This window comes from Ambystoma mexicanum, chromosome 8, assembly GCF_040938575.1.
Source record: "Ambystoma mexicanum isolate Mex_15411 chromosome 8, UKY_AmexF1_1, whole genome shotgun sequence".
Taxonomy (NCBI): domain Eukaryota; kingdom Metazoa; phylum Chordata; class Amphibia; order Caudata; family Ambystomatidae; genus Ambystoma; species Ambystoma mexicanum.
In genome coordinates this window covers 354,963,288-354,987,843 of record NC_090929.1, presented here as the reverse complement: position 1 = coordinate 354,987,843, position 24,556 = coordinate 354,963,288, and the positions used below count along the sequence as shown (strand labels likewise).

Sequence of the window (24,556 nt, the reverse complement as noted above, 5' to 3'; positions counted from 1 at the left end):
TAGTGCCGCCAGGGCAGTCCACCTTGGGCGATGCAGCAACGGATAAGATTATCACAAGATGGCTGCGCCCTGCTGCCTGATTTCACATGTGTACAAAAGAGGAAAACTACAGTAAGGTGCATAGGAAATGTTTGGACGATTGAACAACTTATGCTTAAAAACACATGGCCGAACCCTCAGGACAAACCCGTGTGTTCAACATCAAAACCTCGCAAACGATATACAACCTGCTTCTCCCCTGAAACAGGCCCTACAGGCGGAATGAGTAAAGCAAATAGACCCGACTCTACATCAAATATCGGGACCCCAGCATATACCTAACAGGGAAATTACGCCGAAACAAACCACAGATTTCAACCGAGCTATCGTTCACACAGAAAAGCTCGTTGGCACGACGCAACCAGCCCTACCCAAGGAAAACTTGGCTCCGGCATTTCGCAAAGTCTTACAGCCAGCCAGTGAAGATCTCTTACAGTCAAACCAACCGAAATCAAACGCCCCCTCTGAAACTTCAGAACAGACAGGGCCTCAGCCTTCTCAAGACCCACCCACCGAACCACGAAAACAAACCCCCCCGCAATCTGACCATAAGTTTGAAACGCTCCCAAACAAAGCTGTAGCGACCAGCCAAACCAAGGAACGGCCGACTCGCACTAGGCAAGACGGAGTTTTCTCCGCCTTCCCTTCAAAATCACATCTACCTGGGCGACTCAGTGGTGGCCTTCCTGATCTTCCTCCTTGCCTACAGTAAGACGGATCTTAAACGAGTCCAGTACACTTTCGCCTGCTCCTAAACAATGCCCCCCACCCCAGGGTTCGCCAATGGAGCCTGCAACGCAACACAAGAGAGACCTTCTTCCAATAATGTCAGCTATCACCATCGCAATGAATCCGTTCACCAAATTATACGAAGGCATCAACGAAAATCTGAAAGACAACTCAGCTATTCAAGCTACAATGCTCTCGAAACTAACTTTTCTGGAAGGTTATATCACGGCCTTAGACGATAAATTCAAAACCCTAAAGCTAGCCACAGAAATTGGCCATAAAGGCACGGCAAACCTTCCCATCCCATCTTGCACAGGGGATAAACTGGGAGTCCAAATTTCTTCAGTCCAACATTCATTTCCACCCCCCAGCACTCTCTCCAACAACCGACTGGTCCCCGGTCTACCAATTCCTGAACCACAAGAGGTGATTGACATCACAGAAGAAACCGTAAACGTTTCGCTCCCTTCGAATAAGCCAGTGAGCGAGACAGACCACTCATACCCTTTGTTTTCAGGCACGAGATTGGAAAAAAAAAACGATCCCTGTGGAGGAAAAGCCGAAACCCAGAATCAAACCTCAGCAACGCGATTAAACTCACGGTAAGCAAAAAAGAAAGAAAAAATAAGATCCTTGGCCCGGAGTCCGGCCGCAATCCAACCAACCCTAAAAACCTCTCCTAGATCATTAGAAGACTTCTTAGAAGATGAGGTTCTGATGAATATCTCTCAACACCTTGAAGACATCGAAGACCCACCACCTGATAAAAATGAGAAAACGCCTAAACCATTAAAGCTACAGTCCTTTTCACCTAAAGTGGATCAAAAAAAGAAAACCCAAAAGAATCGTCAGAAGAGGACTCTCCATACAACTTTATCACCTTGGAAGAGCGTAGGAAACGCCTCCCTTGTTGGAAACCTGCTACCTCTCGTAGCCCAATGAGCTCTAGAGCGGTGTCATTCACATATCCTTCAGCTCGCGAGGGGTCACCCCGCAAAAAGCCAGCTTCTAGCACCCAACACAGCCCACAGGAAGCACGACGATTTCAGGACCTCCACCAAAAGTCCAAAGAAAATACACACTTAGAATCAAGAAAAACTGACAATAGGGGGCAACATTTGCGATCCCACTTTATCTCAAGGACTGAACAACACCGGAAAAGACAGGACTCCACAAGGGAGTCCCCGATCAAGCTTGAACAACACGCTGAAAACGACGACGACATCATACTGAATAGAAGAGGGATCCTCACGCTATTCAGCCTGATACCGACCCTCCGGAAGATCAAGTCCACCGATCTAAAAATCATCGACCCATACCATTCCAATGAAAGAGCGAAAGCCTATATCTACCCAACCTCGAAGCACATAAGGACGAAAATTGTGGACGCAACAAGCGACCTGGCTGCGCTAGGCTATACAGTGCAAAGAGATCCTCAAAATCGGCACAACAGGGAAAAAACCAACCCAGAAAAAAAATCGGCCCGAAAGGACAAAACCTTTGGGAAAGAGCCAAAAGTGGAGCCACAAAGACTCTCAGTGCTAACTCGAACAGTGGTAAATTCATCCTCAAAGCCACTTGAGAGCCATCGAGAACTTAAACTCGCCATCCCTAGGTGTGACAAGCCGAACGAGTCCATAGAAGCGACGTCCTTGAAGCCTCAACACCCAAAAGTAGACCGACTTAACTTGACTAAGACTGTGTCTATGGCGGAAAATAATAGGACGAACACCAGAGCCCAAACAAAAAGCGCCTCTACAGTCTCAAAATCAACCGCAAAACTACAGGAGCTGTGGGCCTGGCTCCCAAAGGCCCTATCACATCGGTCTAAACCCAAATAGCAATTCGCAGGCCACCCTGTAGAGCCCAAGGGAAAACGGAACGTCGACCGGCTCACATCATCACTACATCTCTGCTCATGGAACACGAGAGGTCACTTACATCTCACCACAACGGGTGATGCAAACTTAGCCTCATTCGACATCATCTGTCTTCAAGAGACCTGGCTCAGAAAAAATCCAGCTATGGACGGGTACGACATAATTCTGGCCCCAGCCAACAAAGGAGCCTTAGGTCGGCCGACTTCAGGTCTTCTTCTGGCCTGCCGACAGGGAATCGGGTTGACCCTCAAGTCTACCCTCCAAGCAAATCTGTCAATACTAGCAGTACTATGCGAATGGTCTGAAAAACCCTTTTCCAGTCCATCGCAAATAGTGGTGATTAACACCTACTGGAACCCGGCGGCAATAACCCACCAGTCCTACCTCTCAATGATGGAAAACCTGATCGATGAAATTCAAGCAACAAGTCAGGTCTCTTCAATCATCATCTGTGGCGACCTGAACGCCAAATGTCCCAAAGAAGTGCGAACACTGGATGTATCCTCGCAAACTACAACAGCATCGAAAAGAGGTCTCCTATGGTCTTCCTTGATGTCCTCTAGAAAATTCGAAAACCTGAATTTCGCCTTCCCAAATAAAAACCGTCTGCCAACCTGGGAACAAGGCCCACTAAAAGCGACCATTGATTACATCTATGTATCCAGACCTCTTCTGAACAAAGTCCAATCCTTCGAAGTCCGACAAACCACAGCCAGCGACCATAATCAGCTGACAATGTCTTTGGTAAACCACCACAAGGCGCCCGAACCCTATACCATGGAAGTAGAATCAAACGCCCGTGGAAACTGATTAAACCTGACAAACCGAGCGGTTAAAACTCTGCTGGCAAATTACACCAGGGAAGATAGACCCAAGGGCGTAAAGAGTCTTGATTACGTACCTCTGCTGTTAAAACACCGAACGAACGCAAAACAGAAAATCCCTGTCTATGCACCCCCAAAGCACGCTTATGATTCCACTCTGGTGGCAAAACGAAGGGAGCTGCGAAAACTCAAAAGACAATTAGGAAACGACTTGTCAAACAAAGAAAAACTAAAATCGGCAACCGCAACCTATAAATCATGGGTGAAAGAACATCGTCACCGTCTATACCAACAAGACGCCGAAAATATGTTAAAAGCCATCAATGGTAACAAAGCCAAAGAATTTTGGTCTTTGCTGAAATCCACAGTGCCTTCAACGAACAACTCCACAATCAATGCCATGCCGGAGCACAAATGGATCACGCATTTCTCCTCGGTCTTCCGAGCCCCCGCTCAAATCATCCGCCGGGATCCCACAGCCCAGAAGCCAGCCTGGATCCAACTGGATGACTGTCAAGAAATTAGCAATCATATTAAAAAACTGAAGATCTCCAGAGCAGCGGGCCCAGACGGGATCTCAAACATCGATCTGAAAAACAACTGCCAGGAATGGGCAACACTGTTAGCCTCCATCTTTCAGAAATGTTCTGAGCAGCAATCTCTGCCGCCGTCCTGGACAAAAGCTATCATCGTCCCCATCTATAAAAAGGGGGACATCACTGACCCCCGAAACTATCGTCCTATCGCGCTGTTGGATTGCATCGGCAAAGTCTTTGGAAGCTTACTCTTGAATCGTCTTCAATCTTGGGCTGAAACAGCCCCATGTAATGACAACTACCAATCGGGCTTCAAGAAAAACACGGGCACGATGGCGAACATCTTAGCGATCAGCACCCTAAAAAGTAAAGCTTGGGAAAAAAAATCCCGAATTTTCATCGCCTTTATCGATCTAACGCAGGCGTTCGACCTCGTCGACAGACACCGCTTATGGGAAAAACTGGAGAGATGGAGTTGCCCACAAGAAATACTTCAACCAATCAAAGCTCTCCACACGGACACTTCCCTCAGGGTTCGACTTTCCCAAAGAGGTGATCTATCAGACGAAATCCAGACTGGGCGAGGGGTAAAACGGGGATGCCTGCTAGCACCTGCCTTGTTTCTTGCATACCTCGGAGATTACGGCGACTCAGTAGATCTGGAGCATACGTTTCCGCCGTCTCTCGCATCCTCGAAAATAAGCTACCTTTTGTATGCGGACGACCTAATCCTCCTGGATCAGACCCAGATCGGTCTCCAGAGACAACTAACAAATCTCCTGAGCTACACTGTTGAAAACAACTTAAAAATAAACCAAGAAAAAACAAAAATAATGATACTGGAAGGAGGACGGAAGAAAAATAAATCCTCTGAAAAATTCAAATGGCGCCTTGAGGGAAAAGAGATTGAGTCGGTCTCCGACTATAAATACCTAGGCGTCCAGATCGACTCCTCAAAAAACGAAATATCCATGCAGTTTGCCTTGGAAATAAAGTTAGGGAAACTAGCCTCACAAGCAAAGGCGATCGACACAAAATTTGGCAAATTCTCGTGTATTCCTGTAATAGACTTTTATAAGAAAAAAGTTGTTCCTTCAATTACCTATGGAGCCGAGGCCATGCCAACAATTCCAGAAAGAACTTGGCAAAAACTGGAGAGCAAGTTCTGGAAAACAGTCCTGAGTCTCCCAAAGTCTACATCTATTGCTGCAATCCGCCAGGAACTAAGCCTATTGTCACTAATAGCAATAGTTAACCTAAACTCACTTAGGTTATTCAGGAAATGCATTACGGCCGACAGTGAGCAAATCTTTGGCCTATTGAACAAAGAACTACAAAGCGGCAAAGTTAAAATGCTAAAAACCTGGAAAAACAAAATTACGTCCATCTTAGAATCAGTGACGTGCACGGAAGCTGACCTCATTACAAACCCTCTGAGAGTCTCCAAGAAACTGAAAGAACTAGACTGGATCCAGACCCAAGACCTAGTCATCAAAAATAAACTCCTTCTCCACCTTCCCCCCTCGCTCTCCAAACTAAACGAGCCGATGCAATATCTCAGAAAATTCCCAAATAGGAGAGCAAGAAACTACATGCTAAGAATCCGGTTAAATCTGCTGGAAACAAACGAGATCCTGAACATCCGAGGCCTCTCTGACTCTAACATATGCTGTCTGTGCAACGCCGAAACTGAATCCATCAGGCACCTATTGATCTCATGCCCAGAAACCCTAGTCTTAAGATCGGCCTACATAAAGCACTTTAGCCCAGAAGAATACGGGTGGGACAAAGTCACCTGCTGGAATAGACTGATAGGTGGGGATCGAAACTCCTGGTTACTAGCTTCAATCAAAATACTGCAACTTACCATGCAGAGGATAGAGGGCAGACGGCCCCATCCTTCGTGAAGCCACTGGACTCTCTCTTGGCTACCCTTGTGCAAGTCATTTTCTCGTCTCTTCTTTTTTCTTTTGTAAAGTTCTAAATGAACACATACAAATAATAAAAAAAAAAAAATAAAAAAAAAAATATTTTTGAGCACATCATTCCTTTGATATCTACAATCGGCATTAATTACTCATTGTTTCTTTTTTCGAAAACACGCAATTCCTAATTTATTTGGCAAATTAATATAGATTCTCCTATCGTCCTTAAAGCAACATACATTTGAAAAAAGAAAAAAAACATTTTTTATGAGTTCACCTGTGAAAAAGCAAGACCAATAAAGTCAGAAGAAAAATAAGATAAACATGTGAAATGTCACTGTATTATAATTGATTGAGCATCTTAGAATGTCATTATTGGATCATATGTTACTGGAACTATTGATCATGGTGCATTGTCTTTTCTCTTTCTAACATTGCTACAAATGTAAGCACGAACAAACACAAAAGTGAAAGTGTCCTTTTGAAGTGTATTATCAAGTATTCCGAAGTGTTCTGGTGTAAACGTCTGAATAATTTAAAGTGAATCTGGTTTGTGTATATATATCATTTTATATAAATTATAAGTGTAATAGTTTCTTTGATGTGCATGTCTAGCTAAGGTTCAGTGTGCTTACCTACAGCTCACATCTTCCTCTTAAGATTAGCCTGACTGCTCTGCCACTCTACCAAGGTCCTAAGCTAATACAGACTGATACTAAGAGTTGGACATCTGCAAACCACTGGGATAGCTTACTAAAGTCTTACTACCAGTAGGACTTTAGGAAAACTCCTCTAACAGACATCCACCATGAACCCCAAGGAAGAGGGAAGAGAGGCTGGCCCATGGCAGAAAGGGATTAGAGGACCGGCTGCATGACAAGGACTATGAGGAGGGTGGGGGAATACTGATCACACCCACTTGAGCCCATGTCAGGTCTCGCTCAGCTGATGGTAAGAATCCTAATGACCAAACGTCTAGAAGAGCACCTAATGCAAAGCCTAAAAGCTAAAGTCTGGAGTAAGACCAGGTGTGAACCCTCAATCGCAAGAGCTGGGGGCAGAGCTGATAGAAAGCTTGAAGCTGCAGTCTACAAGAAGACCTTGTGAAAATAACCTATGGATTGGCAGAAGATATGTTCAATATCCTACAGTCTACAGGAAAACCATGTGAAAGATGGAAAGCTCTGGTCTGGCAGAAGGCCTGATAAAAACCTGGAACCTACAGCCTACAGAAAAGCTCTCTGAAATATAGAAAACTACAGTCTGGCAAAAGACCCATCAAGGATCCCAAAACTGTTATCTACTGTTAGGAAAGGTTTTCCTTTTGCAACTTTCCCTGCATAGACTTCAATGGGACACCCTTTCTGTTTCTGTATTTTGAACACTGTCTTGAATTTTTGGAGGTAAGTAAAGCCTTCTGCTTTACTTCCCTTTCCTCTTTTGCTTATTTTTGTGGGGAAACTGACTGACCCATAAGACTAGAGAGACTGTCTTTCTTTGTGAATTTTTGTATTGTTACCCTTGCAAGCATCACATTACAGTGAAGTGCAGTTAGGATACTTTGCATCCTTATATTGTTTTATAATGTCTTTTTATTTACATTTACAAAGTGCCTAAAACAAGCTTGTGGCAGCTGTGATATTTTTACTGTTTTTGTTATTTTACTTGTGCACGTTTGCATTTACCGCAAATGGCTACTGAAGGTGGCTAGTGCCCTAAAATGGCTATGCCAAGAGGTTTTCTGCTTGTTCTTTGGCCATATTGTTCTTTGGCTATCTTCCTATCTCTAAGACGGGTGCTGGAACCGTCTAGTTCTAATCCACATATTTGGTTCCTGAAAGTCTGTTGTTGGGTAGATGTGGTGTCCAATGGCTGTTCATGATTGAATAGCCACTGGTTGTTTGACTGGTGCAGATCCTTAGCATTGGTGGGCTTGGGCTTGCTCTCAGCCTAAACCTTGGATAAAAGGAGGGCTCCTACAACTGTTCATTAGATCATGAACAAAGACATGTTCCCATTGAAAGAAACTCTATTCCAGTTCTAATAAATAATAATAGTCAATGATATGATAGGTTATTTATAATGCGCTTAATATCCAGAGGTTTCTAAGCGCAGACCTGGTGATCAAACCTGTGTTGAAGTGCAGTATGTTCAAATCAATAAGCAGACTCGAGATGCTTTTGCCCTGTGTCGTCAAGGCGAGCACATTGCTCCTGAGCTATCCTCCCGAGACAATGATGCATTATTTCTCAAGACTACAATGTCGTGAGAAAACAGTCATATTAGCCTGTTGGTTATTAGTCAACAATGGTGGTGTGACCTAATAGTGACATCAGATCAAATCCAAAACGCATGTTGGTTAAGTTAATTCAGTGTTACATTGTGAACATAGTTCCAGTTTATAAAGGCATTAATCTAAGAGAATTAAATAAAGATAAATCCCACAAAGACTAAGCTAAAAGCTAATATCTAACAAAACAATGTACAAATATACGTACGTCTATGACAGTTTTCATGGGTGTTCAATTCCTAAACTGTTCATGAGATCACCGTTGGAGCCAGACTTCAAAGAAGAAGAGCAATCCACTGATGACCTGAAGATGACCCCTGCAGCTGACCAGCATCGACTCCAGTGTTGTCCCGCGAAGCCCTTATCTGTCCTGTTCTCAAGAAGGCCTTTGTTGGTTCTTAGTCTTCTGTACCGGTGGGAACGAGCATTCTCAACACCCTCCCTGTTCAAGGATCCATGCCTGCTGAGATTTTGAACTTTGCAGATCTTCAGCTTCAACCAAAAGCCACTTGCTCCTGTATTTTCAGATCTTTCTCTCCAAGAAAAACTGTGCTGTACATGCGCCTGTGTTTGCTGCTGGATAATTGCCTAGCACCGCTTGACCTTTGTTGAATCTTGTCATCTTTGTGTCACTGAGTTATCCCGTGGCTGTCTGTCCCACAGACGTTTTTGCCTGACGCATTTTAGGTCTTCAACTGGAAGCGGTCTGGAACCGATTCCTAAGCACTGTGACAGACCAGAACTAAATCCTGTGAAACAAAATATGTCTCTGTCTATACGACCCTCACAAGAGGAACAAAGATAGAAGAACAAGTGGTATCCGGAAAACCCTGAGCAAGGGTGGTAAGTATGCATATCTTTTTGCTTTCCCACCATCTCCCATGGGGTAACTGTTAGGAAAGAGTTCTCATTTGGCGACGTTCCTTATTTCTATGAACCCCCAATCTTTTTGCTTTGTGTTTGACTTTTTGTGACTTTTTGAGGGGAAGTAAAGCCTTCAGCTTCACATACCCTGCCTTTTGCCCATTTATTATTGGGAAACTGATCAGTCCTTCAGAATATCAGTACTTATCTTTTGCACTTGTGTAACTTTTTAACATTGCAATACAGTGCAATGGGGATACTTTTGTATCACCCTAGCCTTTTACACTTGGGATTTTTGGTTACCTTTATAAGTGCCGAAAGACAAGCTGGTGGCAGCAAGTCTAGTTTGATCATTTTTGTGTTGTTTCTAGTATGCACATTCATTCGTGTTTACCGCGTATAGCTTCTAACTACATATAGTGCACTTAAATGGCCACGTCACAAGATTTTTGCTTACTCTTTGGCCATATGGTTGTTTGGCTTTCTTCCTGCCTTGCTAGGTAAGGACATCCCATATAAGGTATGTATAATGCTGCAGCTTTTGCCAGCTAGTGATGATTCCATTGTGTGTGTTTGGCTCAGGAAGGGGGTGGAGACTGTCTGGTCCCATTCCGCATTCCTGGTGCCAGAGAATTTAGGTGTGGAGCATGAGTGCAACCAATAGTTGTTCCTGATTGGACAATTGAATGGTGCAGAGTCTTACCATTGGTGGGCTTGGACTTGGTTCCAGGATGGCTTTTGGCAAAGAAGAGGACTCCTTCAACCATTTCTTCAGAACAGCATTGAAGCCAAGATTCCCTCGTAAGAACAGCCGACTGAAGATCCGAAGAAGACAACTGAAGAGGCCCAGGATCTCTTGCTGTGTCTGGCCCAGTAAGGCCCTAGTAGACAACCTGATCTATGAAGGCCCTGAGCAATGCTTCAAACCCTGGTCTGGTGGGACCAACCAGCCTCAATGTGTTCTCGATGATTCAGCCATCCTGAGCCTTTGGAAGTGTCCCTGGCTCACCCGCTGGACTGCATAGCTCTCCAGTGGGCTGCCTTGCTAGAACCGTCACCGTTCTGCATTTGCAACCAGAACGTTGGTGTCGACAGAGGAGTCTTCCTCTTTGTGATCCGTCAAATCCCCCTCCACCTCACCTGAACTGATGACTACCTGGAGATTTCCTTTCTTCTTCTTCCAGAGGGTTCCTTTTTTTTGTATAAGTAAGGCCTGCCACGGGAGGAAGCCACTGTGGCCGCCTATGTAGATAGCGGTCCGCAGGCACCTCTCCCGGGACGACCGAGGCAGGGGAAAAAGCCTGATGGTGCAAAAAACCCTTTGTGATCTTAGACAGTCTTGAGCCACAGTACTGATTTGCCGTGGTAAGTGGATGGAGTTCGGAGAGTGGAGTATGCCTGAATCCGCGCAGAACCCAAAGGAGAATGCCCAGGGCTCCGGAGGACACAGCCAGGTAATGAGAGCGAAGGGAGTGAACTGCTAGAGGGGCAGAGAAGCTGTAGTAGGGATTGAGGGAGAGGAGACCTGAAGCCAAAACAGGAGAACGACTAGGTGAGTAAGGCGGGAGAAAGCCTGCAGCACGGGAAGCCGTGCCGGAAACATAGAAGACAGAGAACAACAGAGAGAAGGGAAGAGAGCCGTACCGCCGAGGAGGCAGAGGGAGGGAGGGAGAGAGAGATGGAGAGCAAGAGTCGCCGAGAGTGACACAGAGAGAGAACAAAATTCAGGAGGAAACCCTGAAGAGCTCACGGTAAAGATGAAAACTTGCGTCTTAAACCAAAAGAGCAAGTTGCGCAGTAGGTTGCAATGCGCCGACCACCGGGAGGAGTGAAAGGAAATACCTCTCGGCAGCGGCCATGTTGCAAACCACTAGAGCACGGATGCAAAACAGAAAGTAATGTGATGGAACAATCAGTGCCCGCTCACGCGCCAGTGATCCCATAAGCTCCGGTCCCTGCGGTGCATGACAGTATGCCCCCATCTAGCACGGACACCCCCAGACGTACTCGGGTGAGCACGGTAAAACATGCAGATCAACCTGGAAGCGTGGACATAAGATCAGGGTTCCCATGAGTCTTCCGAACTGGGAAACCCTTTCCATCCCACCAGGTATTCCAGACGTCCTCTTCTATACCTAGAATCCCAGATACAGGAAACTTCATATTCTTCTGGTATGGAAGTAGAAGGAACAGGAAGTTTGCAGACTGGAGCAGGAGTACTACCCTGTTCGACTGGCCGCAGAAGGGATGCGTGGAATACAGGCTGAATGCAAGCCAGACTCTTGGGAAGCCTGAGACGATAAGCCACCAGGTTAATCTCAGAGTTACTCTTACGTCCCGTCCCCTTTCCTCCATACTGTATGTGCCTCCCTTCCAAGGGACGGGAGACGGAACCTTTTTCACCAGAAAAAAACCTTCTTCCCCTTTAAATTTAGAGGCGCGCAGGGGTGCGGCCCAGGGAGCATGCGCTGCCATGACTCCGCCCTCCGGCGTCACACCTCAGTCCCCTTTTCCACGTTGACGGGAACAGCCCGAATTCACCAGTGCTCCTGGGTTTGGCTTCGGCCATGTAATTCCACGCGCGGATACTTCTTTGCTGTCTTTTTTGTCTTATCTGTCATTCAGGTACTCGGTCCTCAGGCGTCACGCTCCTCCCGGGCGCATGTCGACTTCTACAGGGTTCAGCAGGTGTCCATCCTGCAATGGGCTCGTCCCAACTTCAGACCCCCACGCCCTCTGCCTACGTTGCCTTGGCCCAGACCACGGTTGGCAGTCATGTTCGGCGTGTGACTCGCTGTCCTCGAAGGCGCTGAAGAACAGACTAGCCAGGTGGAGGGAGCTCTTCCAGAGGATCTCAAGAACTTAGTCAAGCATCGAACCAGGCCCAAGGTAGGGCCAATATTTTCCTGCGCATCCCGCAAGGGAGACTCCTTCCCAGGGACTCTCCCGCGCGGGAGGGACCGGCTAGGTCCTTCTACCGGAACATGCACCAAGGCTGCTGCAGCTACCGGTCTTCGGGTCGAGGGATCCTCTGATCCTCCCGGGTGCAGTGTTGAAGGACCGGACGGTTCTTTTACTGGGTCTACACCCGAGGGGCTCCGCCCTTGTACCAGCACCATGGGCGAGAGGCTACGCCCTAACACCGGCATTACGTCTGAGGGGGCGCCTAAACGCAGCTCTACCGACCCCCGGGTCCAGGTTTTCGCACCTCCCCAGGCCGAGGCCTGAGGAGCAGGGTAGGCCTTGTGATCCACACGCAAGAGTCTTGGATGAGGCCAGGCCCAGCGGGCCCAGCACCACGTGGCAGGCAGCTCAAAAGAGGCACCCGTCTGACGCCATTCCAGGAATCCGGCGAAGAACGAGTGTCAGGGTGGGACTGGCCTCAACCAGGTTCATGGCCTACAGTCTACCCTTCATTTGCGCAAGGCAGCTTTCCTTTGCGTCCATATGTACAGGGTATGCAGTGGCTCCAGCAGCCCCCCGCTACCCTGTTGGTACCCCCTGCCACCTCTTTGGCCAGTGAGGAGGTGCCCTTTGAGATGTTCCTCGGCCTCATGAGGTCTCCTCAGATGGGGGTTATCATCAAAGACGCCATCAGGAAAGTCATCCCCGCCATGCTAGCAGCACCACATACGCCTGTATCGGGCCCCCAGGCCCTGGTGCAATTGCCTCCTCCGGCTCCACAGCCAACTCCGCAACTTCCGCTGCCTCCTCACCCCCCGGCTGCGGTCACTGTACCCCAGCCTCCGGCGCCATCTACTCCTCCTCCACAGGATCCTCCAGATCCGCAGGATACAGACGAGGAGGATCCGGATCCAGACATGCCATCCTCAGCCAGGGCCTTCCACAAATGTCTTGCTGGCCTAGCAGAGTACCTGGGCCTCCCCCAATGCGAGGTCGAACAGCCGGCAGAGAGGGTTCTGACAGAAGTTCTCACGCGACGCCCCTCTGCCAACACAGGGATTCCTCTGCAAACCGATGTAGTCTCCCTGGCCAAAAAGGGTTGGCTCAAGCCCCACTCGGTCCAGCCGGTCAATCGACGGCCTGGACGCCAAGTACAGGGAGATGGAGGGGGATACACTCTTGCTCTCAACCCATCCTCAGCCACACTCCTCAGTGATCGCTGCGGCATCACTATACTCCAAGCTTCAGTCGTCCACAGCCTCCTCTGCGGCGCTGCTAGGCAAGGAGGTGAAGATCTTGGAGACGTACGGCAAGAAAATCTACTCCAACGCATCCTTGCACCCCCGTCGGGCCAACGCAGGTGCCATGCTGGCTGCCGCCAACCAAAGGTTATGGCGGGAAATTGCGGACTTCCTCACGGAACTCCCCACCCAGTGCCAATCACGCTTTAAGGCGGGGCTAGCTGAAGCCAAGCTTGTGGCGCATGACCTCATGGTATCCACATTGGCTCATATCGATACCTCAGGCCGTGCCATCTGCATTGCCACGGACATGATTAGAACAGCCTGGCTCCGGGCAACGAAATTCAACCTGGACGTCCAGGAGCACATTCTAGATCTGCCATTCGAGAGGGGTGGGGGGGACCTCTACCACTCCTCTACGGACGAAGAGCTGGATAAAAAGAACAACAGCTCACAAAAGGCAAAGTCTCTATCCATTCTTACAAAGACCACGGCCAAATCGTACACCCAATCTCAGCAGCGCTCGGAAAAGGGTCGTACATATGGAGGGTTCTGCGGCTTCCAGGAATGCAGATCCAGGCAGCCGGACCGCTCGCCATCTCAGAACCGGCGCAAACGGGGAGTAAGGGCTTTTTCCAGTCCCTCTCCTCAGCGTCAGCCTCCGAGGGAAAGAAGGCATGACACGCCCCTTTGGGGCCCGTGTCTCCGGTGGGGGGGTAGGCTTGCTCTCCATGCACAATTCTGGTGTCAGAATTTCGCGGACCCCTGGATCCTCTCTATAGTATCCACGGAGTACCGCCTTCCTATCCTAGCCTCTCCTCCCTCCTCTCCTCCACTCCCACAGGTTGGGACAGCAACTCTTTTGGCAGAGATCCGTTCGCTCGTAGAGAGCCAGACAGTGGAGGAAGTTCCAGCCTCCCAGCAAGGCTTTGGCTTTTACTCCAGGATTTTTGCCATTCAGAAGAACCACCAGGCGGGCCTGAGAGTTGTGCTGGACCTGCCCACCCTCAACCTCTCCCTAACCCTGCAAAAATTCAAGATGGTTACGCCAGCTTTTATAGCGGAGACATTGGACAAGGGAGACTGGATGTGCTCGCTGGACCTGAAGGACACGTACCTACAAATCCCGATTTGGCAGGCCCATCGTTCGTTCCTACAGTCCAGAATCATGGGCTACTATTTTCAATGCAAAGCCCTTCCATTTGTCCTCAACACGGCCCCCAGGGACTTTACCAGACTCATGAACGCTGTGGCGGCCCTCCTCAGAGCACAGGGCCTCCACATCTCCCCATACCTAGACGACTGGTTCGTCAGGGCTACATCTCCGGAAGCGGTTCGCCACTCTTCCCATGCCCTTATGAACACACTGCACGATCTGGGCTTCTCGCTCAACCTCAAGAAGTCGCAGCTGCAGCCTAAGCAGACTGACATTCCTGGCACTCATTTGGGACACGTGCTCCGAGAGGGTCTTCCTGTCAGAGGACAACATCCCGGCCATCAAGAGGGCCACCGCCCTCTTCCTCAGCCGAGGGGTGACCTTAGCATGGTGGTACCAACATCTCCTGGGTCTACTGGCGGCGGTCCTGTTAGCCGTGCCACACATGAGGCTAAGGATGAGAAGGATTCAGCTGCACTTCGCGGCCTCATGGAATCGGGAGCGGGGCTCGCAATCCGAGATCAACGTTCTTCCATCTCTCAACCTGGACCTAACTTGGTGGTCCAGGGACTGCAACCTACGGATGGGCAAGCCCTTTCAGCCGCCCTCTCTGCAGGCCACCATCACGACAGACTCCTCGCTCGAGGGCTGGGTAGCCACCCTGGACGATCTCTCGGTCAACGGCACCTGGACTCGACAGGAGCAGGAATACCACATCAATTGGTTGGAGCTGAATGCCATCTGGCTAGCGCGCAGCGCATTCTCTACCACTTCTCAAGGGCAAGGTTATCCTCATCCAGACAGAGAACTCGACCACCATGTACTATGTCAACAAGCAGGGAGGCACCAGATCGCCTCCACTGTGCAGACTGGCGATCAGCATGTGGGAATGGGCCCTGGAAAATGACATTTACCTCTGGGCAGTCCACCTCCCGGGGTAATCCAACCTGGAGGCGGACAACTCAGCAGGCTGGGAGCAGACAATTACGAGTGGCAGCTAAACAACCTCGTTATTCAGGTTATCTTCGACAGGTGGGGTCACCCCCAAGTGGATCTCTTTGCCACCTGGCACAACAAGAAGTGTCCCCAATTCACATCCTGGCAAGGTCAGGGCCCCGGCTCTCTGGGCGACGCATTTCACCTCCAGTGGACTGGCATGGAAACCTACGCCTTTCCTCCCACTCTGATCCACAGGGTAATTTGCAAGATCAAGTAGTCTCACCAACTCATCATTCTGATAGCCATGGTTTTCGGAGCTCCTCAGCCTCTCGGAGGTGCCCCCTATACACCTTCCGACGGACCCAGCACATCTTCTGGGAAACTAGCCCTCACAGCGTGGTACCTGAGCAGGTAACGCTTCGGCACCTTAGCCTCTCACAGGCCAATCTGGAGATTATCCAACAAACCTTTCGCCCAAGAGGTGTCTTTTAACACTAGAGGTTTCCGTGGCCAGGGCCCACAAGGCTCCTCTGGTTCCAATCAAGACAGCCAATCACCATTGTGGGGTACTTCACAGGAAAATGTCCTTATCCTCCAACTTTCAAAGAGGCTACAGAAGGTTTAGGAGCAGGGGAAGAGCTTCCTATGCCAGAGGCTCCACTCCACCCAAGAAATGTCGCCCCGCTCCAGGTCATCTCCCATGCCACTCCAGTAGGACATCTCATCTCACAATTCATCCACGCATGGGGAGGGGATCACTTCAGACAAGTGTGTGTTATCCACTGTGGCAGGTGGATACTATATAGAGCTTCTGCAAAGACCATCCAACCACCCGCCAAGACACCGAAAAATAACACCAGAGGAAAGGCGCATATTTCTGGAGAAGGTGAAAGCCCTGCTGGAAAAGGACGCAATAGAAATCGTCCCAGCAAACCAGGTAAACAAGGATATCTATACAACGTGCTTCCTTGTGCCAAAGAAAGACCTAACAATGCGCCTGGTACTAGACCTGCATCCAGCGAACACGTATGTCAAGCCTCAGAAACTTTGCATGACAACTCTTCAGGAGGTAATCCCCCTCTTAAAACAGGGCCATTACATGTCAACATTGATATGAAAGATGCATACTTTCATATTTCAATGTTCCCAGCGCACAGAAAGTGTCTATGCTTTCAAATAGCAGGAGAACACTACCAATTCAAGGTGCTCCCTTTCGCCATTGCCTCAGCACCAAGGGTATTCACAAAATTACTAGCAGTTGTAGTGTCTAACCTATGCAGAGAGTCAATCCAAGTGTACCATTATCTGGACGAATGGCTGATAAATGGAGGAGTCCCCTCAAATTTGCAAAGATAACACCCAAAGAAATATCAACCTTCTGTTCCAATTGGGATTCTCCATCAACGTGAAAAAATCAAGTCTCGTACTGAGTCAAACAAAACAGCTCCTGGGAGCAGTCATAAAAACAAAGGAGGGGCTAGTCTTCCCTTCAAACGAAAAGAGTTCAGAACATGCTGTTGCAAATAACTCACTATCTAGCCGGTTGCCAAATAACCGTATGCAATGCAATGCACCTGTTCGGGATGATGGCCTCATGCATTTACCTAGTTCCCCACACGTGGCTGCGCTTGCGCCCAATGCGGGAGAGTTTAGAAAAATAATGGTCCCAGGTAAGCGGTCAGTGGGACAAGCTAGCGGTTGTTTTGCTAACCCTAGTACAGGCTCTTTGCTGGTGGTCCTAGAACAACTTTTTAAAAGGAAAACCCATTCGCAATCCACCAGTTCAAGTGATACTAACTGAAGACACCACACTCTCCGGATGGGGAACCCATTACCTACCTCTGTTAGTTCTCAATGCTCTGCAAGGTTTTCAGCAGCATCTAGTAGGTAAGACAGTGCAAGTCTTGACAGACAGCACCACTGCCATGTTTTACCTTAACAAGCATGGAGGCACACAGTCCCCAAGTCTGCCCAGGTTATCCCCAAATAATGTGGAGTGGGCACTCAAGCGGGACATGTTCCTAGTCTCTCAACAAGTTCCAGGTGAGGTCAATGCTCTAGCAGACACTCTGAGCAGAAATCCTCTATCCGAGGAGCACGAGTGGCAACTCAACAGAGATATTCTAGACTAAATCTTCTCCATGTGGGGTTAGCCTCCTTTAGACTTGTTTGCCACAAGCCAAAACGCACAATGACCAGACTTTGCATCCAGGTTTCCCCAACCAGTGTCCAAGGGAGATGCCCTGTGGATGAGCTAGTCAGGGAAATGTGCTTATGATATTGCCCCAACACCACTCATCAGCAGGCTAGTGCACAAGATGCACCAGGAACAAGCCACGCTAATCCTGATAGCTCCAATCTGGGCAAGACAACCATGTTTTCCACACATAATCAAACTGGCGATGTGCAAACCAATTAAACTAACGTGCCCCTCCAACATGCTGTCCCAGCACAAGGGGACAAAACTCCATCCTCAGTCTATGAACTTGCCAATCGGGCTCCTGAAGTCATAAAGTTTGGGCACTTAAACCTTCCTTAAAGGTGAATGGATATCCTAAAGGAGGCACGGAAACTCAACACCAGACACTGTTACTTCAACAAGTTGAAAGGTTTGTGGTATGATGCAGATCACAATCTTTAAATCCAATTGGATGTTCACCATCCAACATTCTACACTGCATGCTTTATCTACTAGAATCTGGCCTACTATTTAGCTCCATCAAGGTACACCTAGCGGCCCTGTCCGCGTACACCACTTTGCAGAACAAAGTGTCTTGGTGAAAATGTCCTGTTATCAAAGCTTTCATAGAGCGAGTAAAGAGAGTATACCCTCCCATTTCTTACCCTCCATCAGGTTGAGACCTTAATGTTGTGCTCTCAAAACTCATGGGTCTGTCCTTTGAGCCTATGCACAACACCAGCCTTAAACACTTAACCTACAAAACAGCCTTTCTGGTAGCCATCACCTCGTTCAGATGGGTTAGTGAGCTACATGCACTATCTGTACAAGACCCTTTCTTTGTAATCCACAAGGACAAGGTGGTCCTCAGAACACATCCTAGGTTTTCCCAAAAATTTGTATCCAAGTTCCAGGTCAACCAATCCATTGAACTACCTACTTTTTTCCAAAATCCATCTAACCCAACTGAAAGAAACTTCCATACATTAGATGTAAGGAGGGCAGTCTTGAACCACGTAAACAAAACCTCTAAGGAAAATGGACCAGCTCTGTTTCCATAGCACCTGGTAGAGAAGGTGATCACATTTCAAAAAACGCCATCTCCAGATGGCTAGTCAAATGCGTACAGCTGTGCTATTCACTATCAAAGAAGGCCCTACCTTTCACACCAAGAGCTCACTCTACCAGAGGTATAGGAGCTACTTTAGCCTTTATTTCAAACGTCCCCTTAGACGCTATTTACAAAGCAGCTACTTTGAGTTCTATACATACTTTTACTCAGCACTACAGCATTGAGACACATTCTGAAGCAGATTCAAAGGTGGGACAACCAGTACTAAAACATAAATTTGCCGCTGTACCTCCTCACAAACCAACTCTTTCTCCAGATACTGCTTGCTAATCTATGCTTAGCATGTGTTCTAAGCAGATCCACAAGCCTCAGAAGGCATAGGTTACTCACCACAATTGTATTTCTGATACTTCTGCTTAGCTAGAAACTAGTAGTATTGGATACCTTTTGACCATTTCCTTGTTAATTGTCTCATGCACTTTTGCATTTGACTAAATACTGCTATTTAGAGAGCATATACTCTAAAACAGCCGTGCCATGTGATTTTTCCCTGATCTTTGGCCATCTTTTGCCTTGGCATCTTCCTGTCCTTATGGCCGGATTTTCTAGATTTTGCAGGCAAATTGGCAGTCTATGTGTGGCCGGATGTGGGGGCTGGGACAGTCTGGTTCCAGTCCACATCCAAGCCAAAGTGTGTTTGTTGCTGGCAGATGTGTTGTCCAGAGGCTGTCCATATTTGGACAACCCCTGCTAGTTTGAATGGTGGCGATACCATTTATGGGCTTGGTGCGTCTCCGGCCCAATTCCTGCATAAAAGAAGTATTCCTGCAGACTTTTGGCAGATCATCGTTGGAGCCAAGACTCCTACGAAGAAGTGCAACCCACTGATGACCTGAGGATGACCATTACATCCATCCAGCTTTGCCTCTAGCCAAGTCCCAGTAATGCTCTGCTCCGGTTTATAGATCTCCAGAAAGCCCTCCTCAGTACTGTGACCCCTGGACTGGTGGTAATAGTTTTGCCCGAACCCTGCTTGAAGATCTGTGATTGCTAAGCCCTCGAAAGTGTCCCTGGGCCACCCAGTGAGCTGTTGAGCTCTCTCCTGGGCTACCTCGATGCAGTTGTCCGAGTGCATCCTTAGAAACCTGTAGGATCTACAACTTGTGCTACAAGTTGCCTGCTCCTGTATGGTCAGCCTTCCAGTTCAAACAAGTCACGCAGGGCCTGCTGCTTTGTTTACCAACCGAAAATTGCCTGCTGCTGCCAGACCATGGTGACTCCCTTTGAATCTGGTCTCCTTCACTCCCTGGAGGTTTCCTACTCCACAGGCGTCTTCATTTCGTATCAAAGGAGACCAGTCTCTGGAACCATAATACAAGTACCACGATTGACCGGAACTAAATTCAGCGCCCAAAAACGACCTTTGTATCTGCGACCTCTGCATCTAACTCCACCAGACCAACCAAAGAAGTCGGCAGACCCAACATATTCCGGAAACTTTTTAAGTGGTCTCTGGGGAAATAGAAGTGAAAGGGGTAAGTTACCATACTTGTTTTGTTCCCCTCTACTCCACACGGTTACATAGGTGTAACGTCCTGACCTTATCTCTCCCTTGTGTGACTTATATCAGTGGTGGTGTAGAGAGGATCCCCTAGGGCCTTCTCTAGCATGGTGGGACTGGTAGAGATATTTAGCTGAACTTTTCTAAACTTTCGGAACACTGGCATTAATCCAATAGTAAGCCTTCCTGTGCATTATATCTTGTGGACCTGGTGACTCTAGGGCACTAGAGCCCATTCCGTCTCAGGGCTGGATTTACTAAGAGTTAAGGAGCTAACTCTAAAATTGCTCAGATATGTCTTACCTATGTTTTTCTAATTTGGTTACTTACCTGTGTTTACTGGTTTTGAATCAACTTTTTTGCGACCTCTTAGCGTTCTTTAACACACACAGTTATTGAAAGTCTTGCTTCTGATTATGATTATGTTGTTTAACTGTCTTTAAGGTAAAGTGTAGGATTTCAAATTAGAGCCCCCAGTTGTGGATGTATGTCTGTTTGATAGTAGTTCTGGAATAATACTTACCTGAATGTTTCATTGCTTAGTGTGTATTTTAAAGGCCTACTAAATCATTGCATATGTGTATACTTCTGTCTTAGTGGAATTATTGGAATGCTCTGTGTGTCTCATTGTATGTCTGTCACACCCCTCCAAAGAGTAAACCTTGCTGCTCTGTTACCTACCTTAATTGGGTTTGGCTAGACTCCAGCGTCTTCCTTTTCACCTTAATAGGTTGGCCTCCCAAAATCCACCACCAGGGTTGATTTTGGAAATCCATCTTAACAGCATCCATCAGAAAGAACCTTACCAAAGGTAAGTAACATTTTCTTTAATAATACACCCTTTTAAGGAGTCTACATACATGTTGGTATTTAAATATTGTGACATTTGTAGTGTCTCATAAGTCATTTGAAGCCATGTTATACTGTGACATGAGTGTTGAAATAGAAGACACTTTTATCAGGAAGTGGGCTCTGAACTTGCATTATGTACTCTTTACTCATTGCCTATACTCTTGAACACATAATTCAGTCTCTTTTCATCCAGAAAAGCCATCCACACTCTGGGTAGGTCTTTGATCTTGATATGGATGCAGATAAATGGAATTAGTCTGGCAATGCTTGCAGGCATGTTGAGCACATTGGGTCTAGTGGTTTCAAGGATGCACCCATGCTTTAGAGAAAAATACATAAATTGGGCAGAGAGCAGTGTTATCCCAAAGGTAAGGAATTCAATTTCTTCACTGCGAATACCAATGGCTTCTATAAACTCAGAGTATTTTTTCATCCAGCTCTCTACCATGTCCTCACCACCTCCTCTTTCCACTGTATTGGGTGCGTCACAGGTGAGCATGAATAACAACATCTATAAAAACTAGTCTTCTCACACACTTTTATAGAATGGCACAGGAAAAGAAAGTAAATCAGGCAATGTGCAAAGAGCTGTCACATTAGAGATTTATCTGTGAGGCTGCTTTGGTCTCATGCGGTCTTTCATCAGCATGCGACTGGCAGCATTTGAGTAATTGATGCTGATTCTGTCATCTACAGGCATCACTTTTGCAAGCTGAGTTGGAATCCCAATGGCAGTCGAAATGTGACCGCATGCTGGCATCTGCCAAGGAACAACACATAAGACAGTTACAAGAGGCTTGTGAGCAGAGAGACTCCCTGCAGCAGAAGCTCACCCAGCTGGAAGAAAAGGTACAGCAGGATAGTTTGCTTTTGACAGCTACAGTACAGTAGGTCTGAGCCTTTAGGGGGAACACTTAAGCACAATGAAGGGAAACTAGGGCGAAAATGGAATATTTAATGATGGGAGAGTAAACGAAGATTGTTCCTATTTATTGTTGCATATTTGCTGACAATGCTTATCTGGAATAGCCCTGGGGTTCTGGTTGAAGGCTTAGCCATGCATGGTCCATCTGCTCCTGTACATTTATTGCACAGTGCCAATACCACCTACCAGGGATCTAGGACTACTTTGCATCATATTACAATATATAACATCTATAATTTATTAGAAATTGGACTTTGTCTTAGAGGTAAGTGGAACAACATTCCACTGAAGAAGCAATTTGGGCAGTCTAAATAATTGACCGCCCTTTCCCTCCTTTGCATACAAAGGTACCATCTAAAAATATAATAAATTCTGCGAACTTAAATACTACCAAAAACGTTTAGCACACGAGCGGAATCTGAAGGCTATTCCTCTGTGATCTACCATACACATAGGAAATACAGATAAATCAAATCAATTACGTTCCTCTGTGTTAGGGTAGAACGTGGTCCTGTCTCACTTGAGTAAGACTCCTTCTGCTGTGCTGACTTTTTCTCTGTGATAACCTTTTTTTCTCCTGTAAGGCTTTCCCTAAAGCCTCACTTGGAACTGCATTGTATGGGGGTTACATTGGTAGCCCAAAAAGCTACATATGCAAGCGCATACCAAAACCCATTTCATTCCATGTTAGCTTACTCACCCAGGCATTGTGTTTGATGGAAATGCCGATGGAAATTCTTATTATATTTAGACACTGCACTGCAGTTTTGTTGTCATTTTACCACATTGGTAGCTATGTGCCCCCTGAGAGGATTAAAATGGCTGGCTGACATACATGGTAGTGTAACCTAGTCATTGCTTTTTGGTCCTTCTTGTTGGTTTCATCTTTGGCCTCTTGCTTACGTGAGCAGTGACTCAGCTCACAAAGCCTTTCGTTGTAGCAGAATTTCATTTTGGGCTTTCTGGCTCCCCAACAAACCTCTGATTCCCAAACTCATTTTGCTGACTTATTTGTGTTTTTACTTTCATTGTGTTTTCATAAAACCTTCTACTGAAGTACCCCTGCAATGCAACCCTTCTTCGGTGTGCTGCCCTTTTTGAAGCAATAGAACCCGAGGAATGGGTGGGGGGGCATTAATGGTAGGTTAATGCCCCCAGCCAATAGTTAGAAGCCCAAGTGAAGTGAGGGCTTTAACATAGCCCTGGGGGCATTACCCGACAGGTAATGCCCACCCTCCAAGGGTTCTATTGCTATTAGTACCGGGCACGTTGTAACAGGGTACTAATAGCAATTTTTCTTGAGTTGAGACATAGTGTTGCGACCGTTTCTCAACTCGAGAAGGAAATGCCCGCCAGAGATCGCGGAGAATGGAGTGCGTGGTGCCCATTGCCGCCATTTAAACAAAAAAAAGAATAAAGTGGCCGACATGGATCTTGCCAAAGGATCTACGCATATTCCCTTCTCCTTGTCCATGATGGCCAGACAGAGAAAGTAAAGAAACGGCGAGAATGCGGCGCACGTCCCTCCCAAAGATAAGTCTTACCCGGCCGGGTAACGACCCGGCGAGGGCCAATCAGATTGATTGTAACAATATGATTGTCCCTCGCCGGGTACTAATAGCCCATATAGCTACCTGAACAGTTTATCTTTTTTAGTTTCTCGTTGTGGTCGCAAGATCATTCTGTTACTTTGAAAGTGTATTGTGGATTAGGATGGTGGCAGCTCCGATTATGTTTTGGCTTTACCAGGGATGTGGTCTTTTTTTTTTGACATAGCAGCCAAATGCACCTATATCTATATATATATACCTGCGTTCGATTTAGTCGATCATCAACTACTGGCGGATAGACTAATCACAATTGGCAAATGTTCCCCTGAAGCTTCTGCCTGGTTCAAATCTTTTTTGGGACCACGGAACATGAGAGTTACTAAGGATAATGCTCACTCCATGGCATCCCTACTATTATGTGGTGTTCCACAGGGCTCATGTCTTTCGCCTCTTCTCTTTAACATCTACTCTCGTCTTCTCTGCGCTCTTCTGTCAGCCCTAGGCATTTATTTTGCCAATTATGCTGACGACACGCAGGTTGTTATTAAACTCACTGGTGAGTATCAAAAAGATGCTGAGCACATCAACTCCATCTTTACTGAAATCCAGAAGTGGATGGCTCTAAACTCACTGGCCCTCAACAATGCAAAAACTGAACTGTTGATTTTAGGTACCCAGAAAAATCTGAAGAAACTTGACACAAAATATGACAACTTTCTGATTGGCCAACATACAATTCCTGTATCTCAGTCCGTAAAGACCTTAGGAGTTTACTTTGACCCGCAGCTATCTTTCACCCGCCAGGCCAATTATCTCAAATCCTCGTGTCATTATTATATTCAACTTTTATGGCAGATCCTTCCTTATCTGTCTATAGAGAACCTTGCTGTGATTGCAGCTGCCATTGTAAACTGCAAGCTCGATTATTGTAACAGTCTAATGATCGGTACCTCCCAGGCCAACATCAAAACCTTGCAGATCATACAAAACAACGCAGCACGCGCAGTAATGGGCCTTAAGCGCAACATGCACGTCTCTGACGCCAGGCGTAGCCTTCATTGGCTCCCTGTGAAACAGCGCTTACACCACA

The 24,556-nt window shown here is 47.2% G+C and overlaps 1 protein-coding gene across 6 annotated transcripts in view; it reads left to right on the top strand.

Annotated features, from left to right (window-relative positions):
• The window catches only part of FKBP15 (FKBP prolyl isomerase family member 15), a 2,419,492-nt gene that overhangs the window by 1,795,683 nt on the left and 599,253 nt on the right, over positions 1-24,556 (top strand). For all 6 annotated transcript variants that reach the window (XM_069609812.1, XM_069609811.1, XM_069609809.1 and 3 more), the window contains one exon: positions 21,688-21,840. In XM_069609812.1, the coding sequence (XP_069465913.1) occupies positions 21,688-21,840 (153 nt within the window). The remainder of the gene's footprint in view (positions 1-21,687; positions 21,841-24,556) is intronic.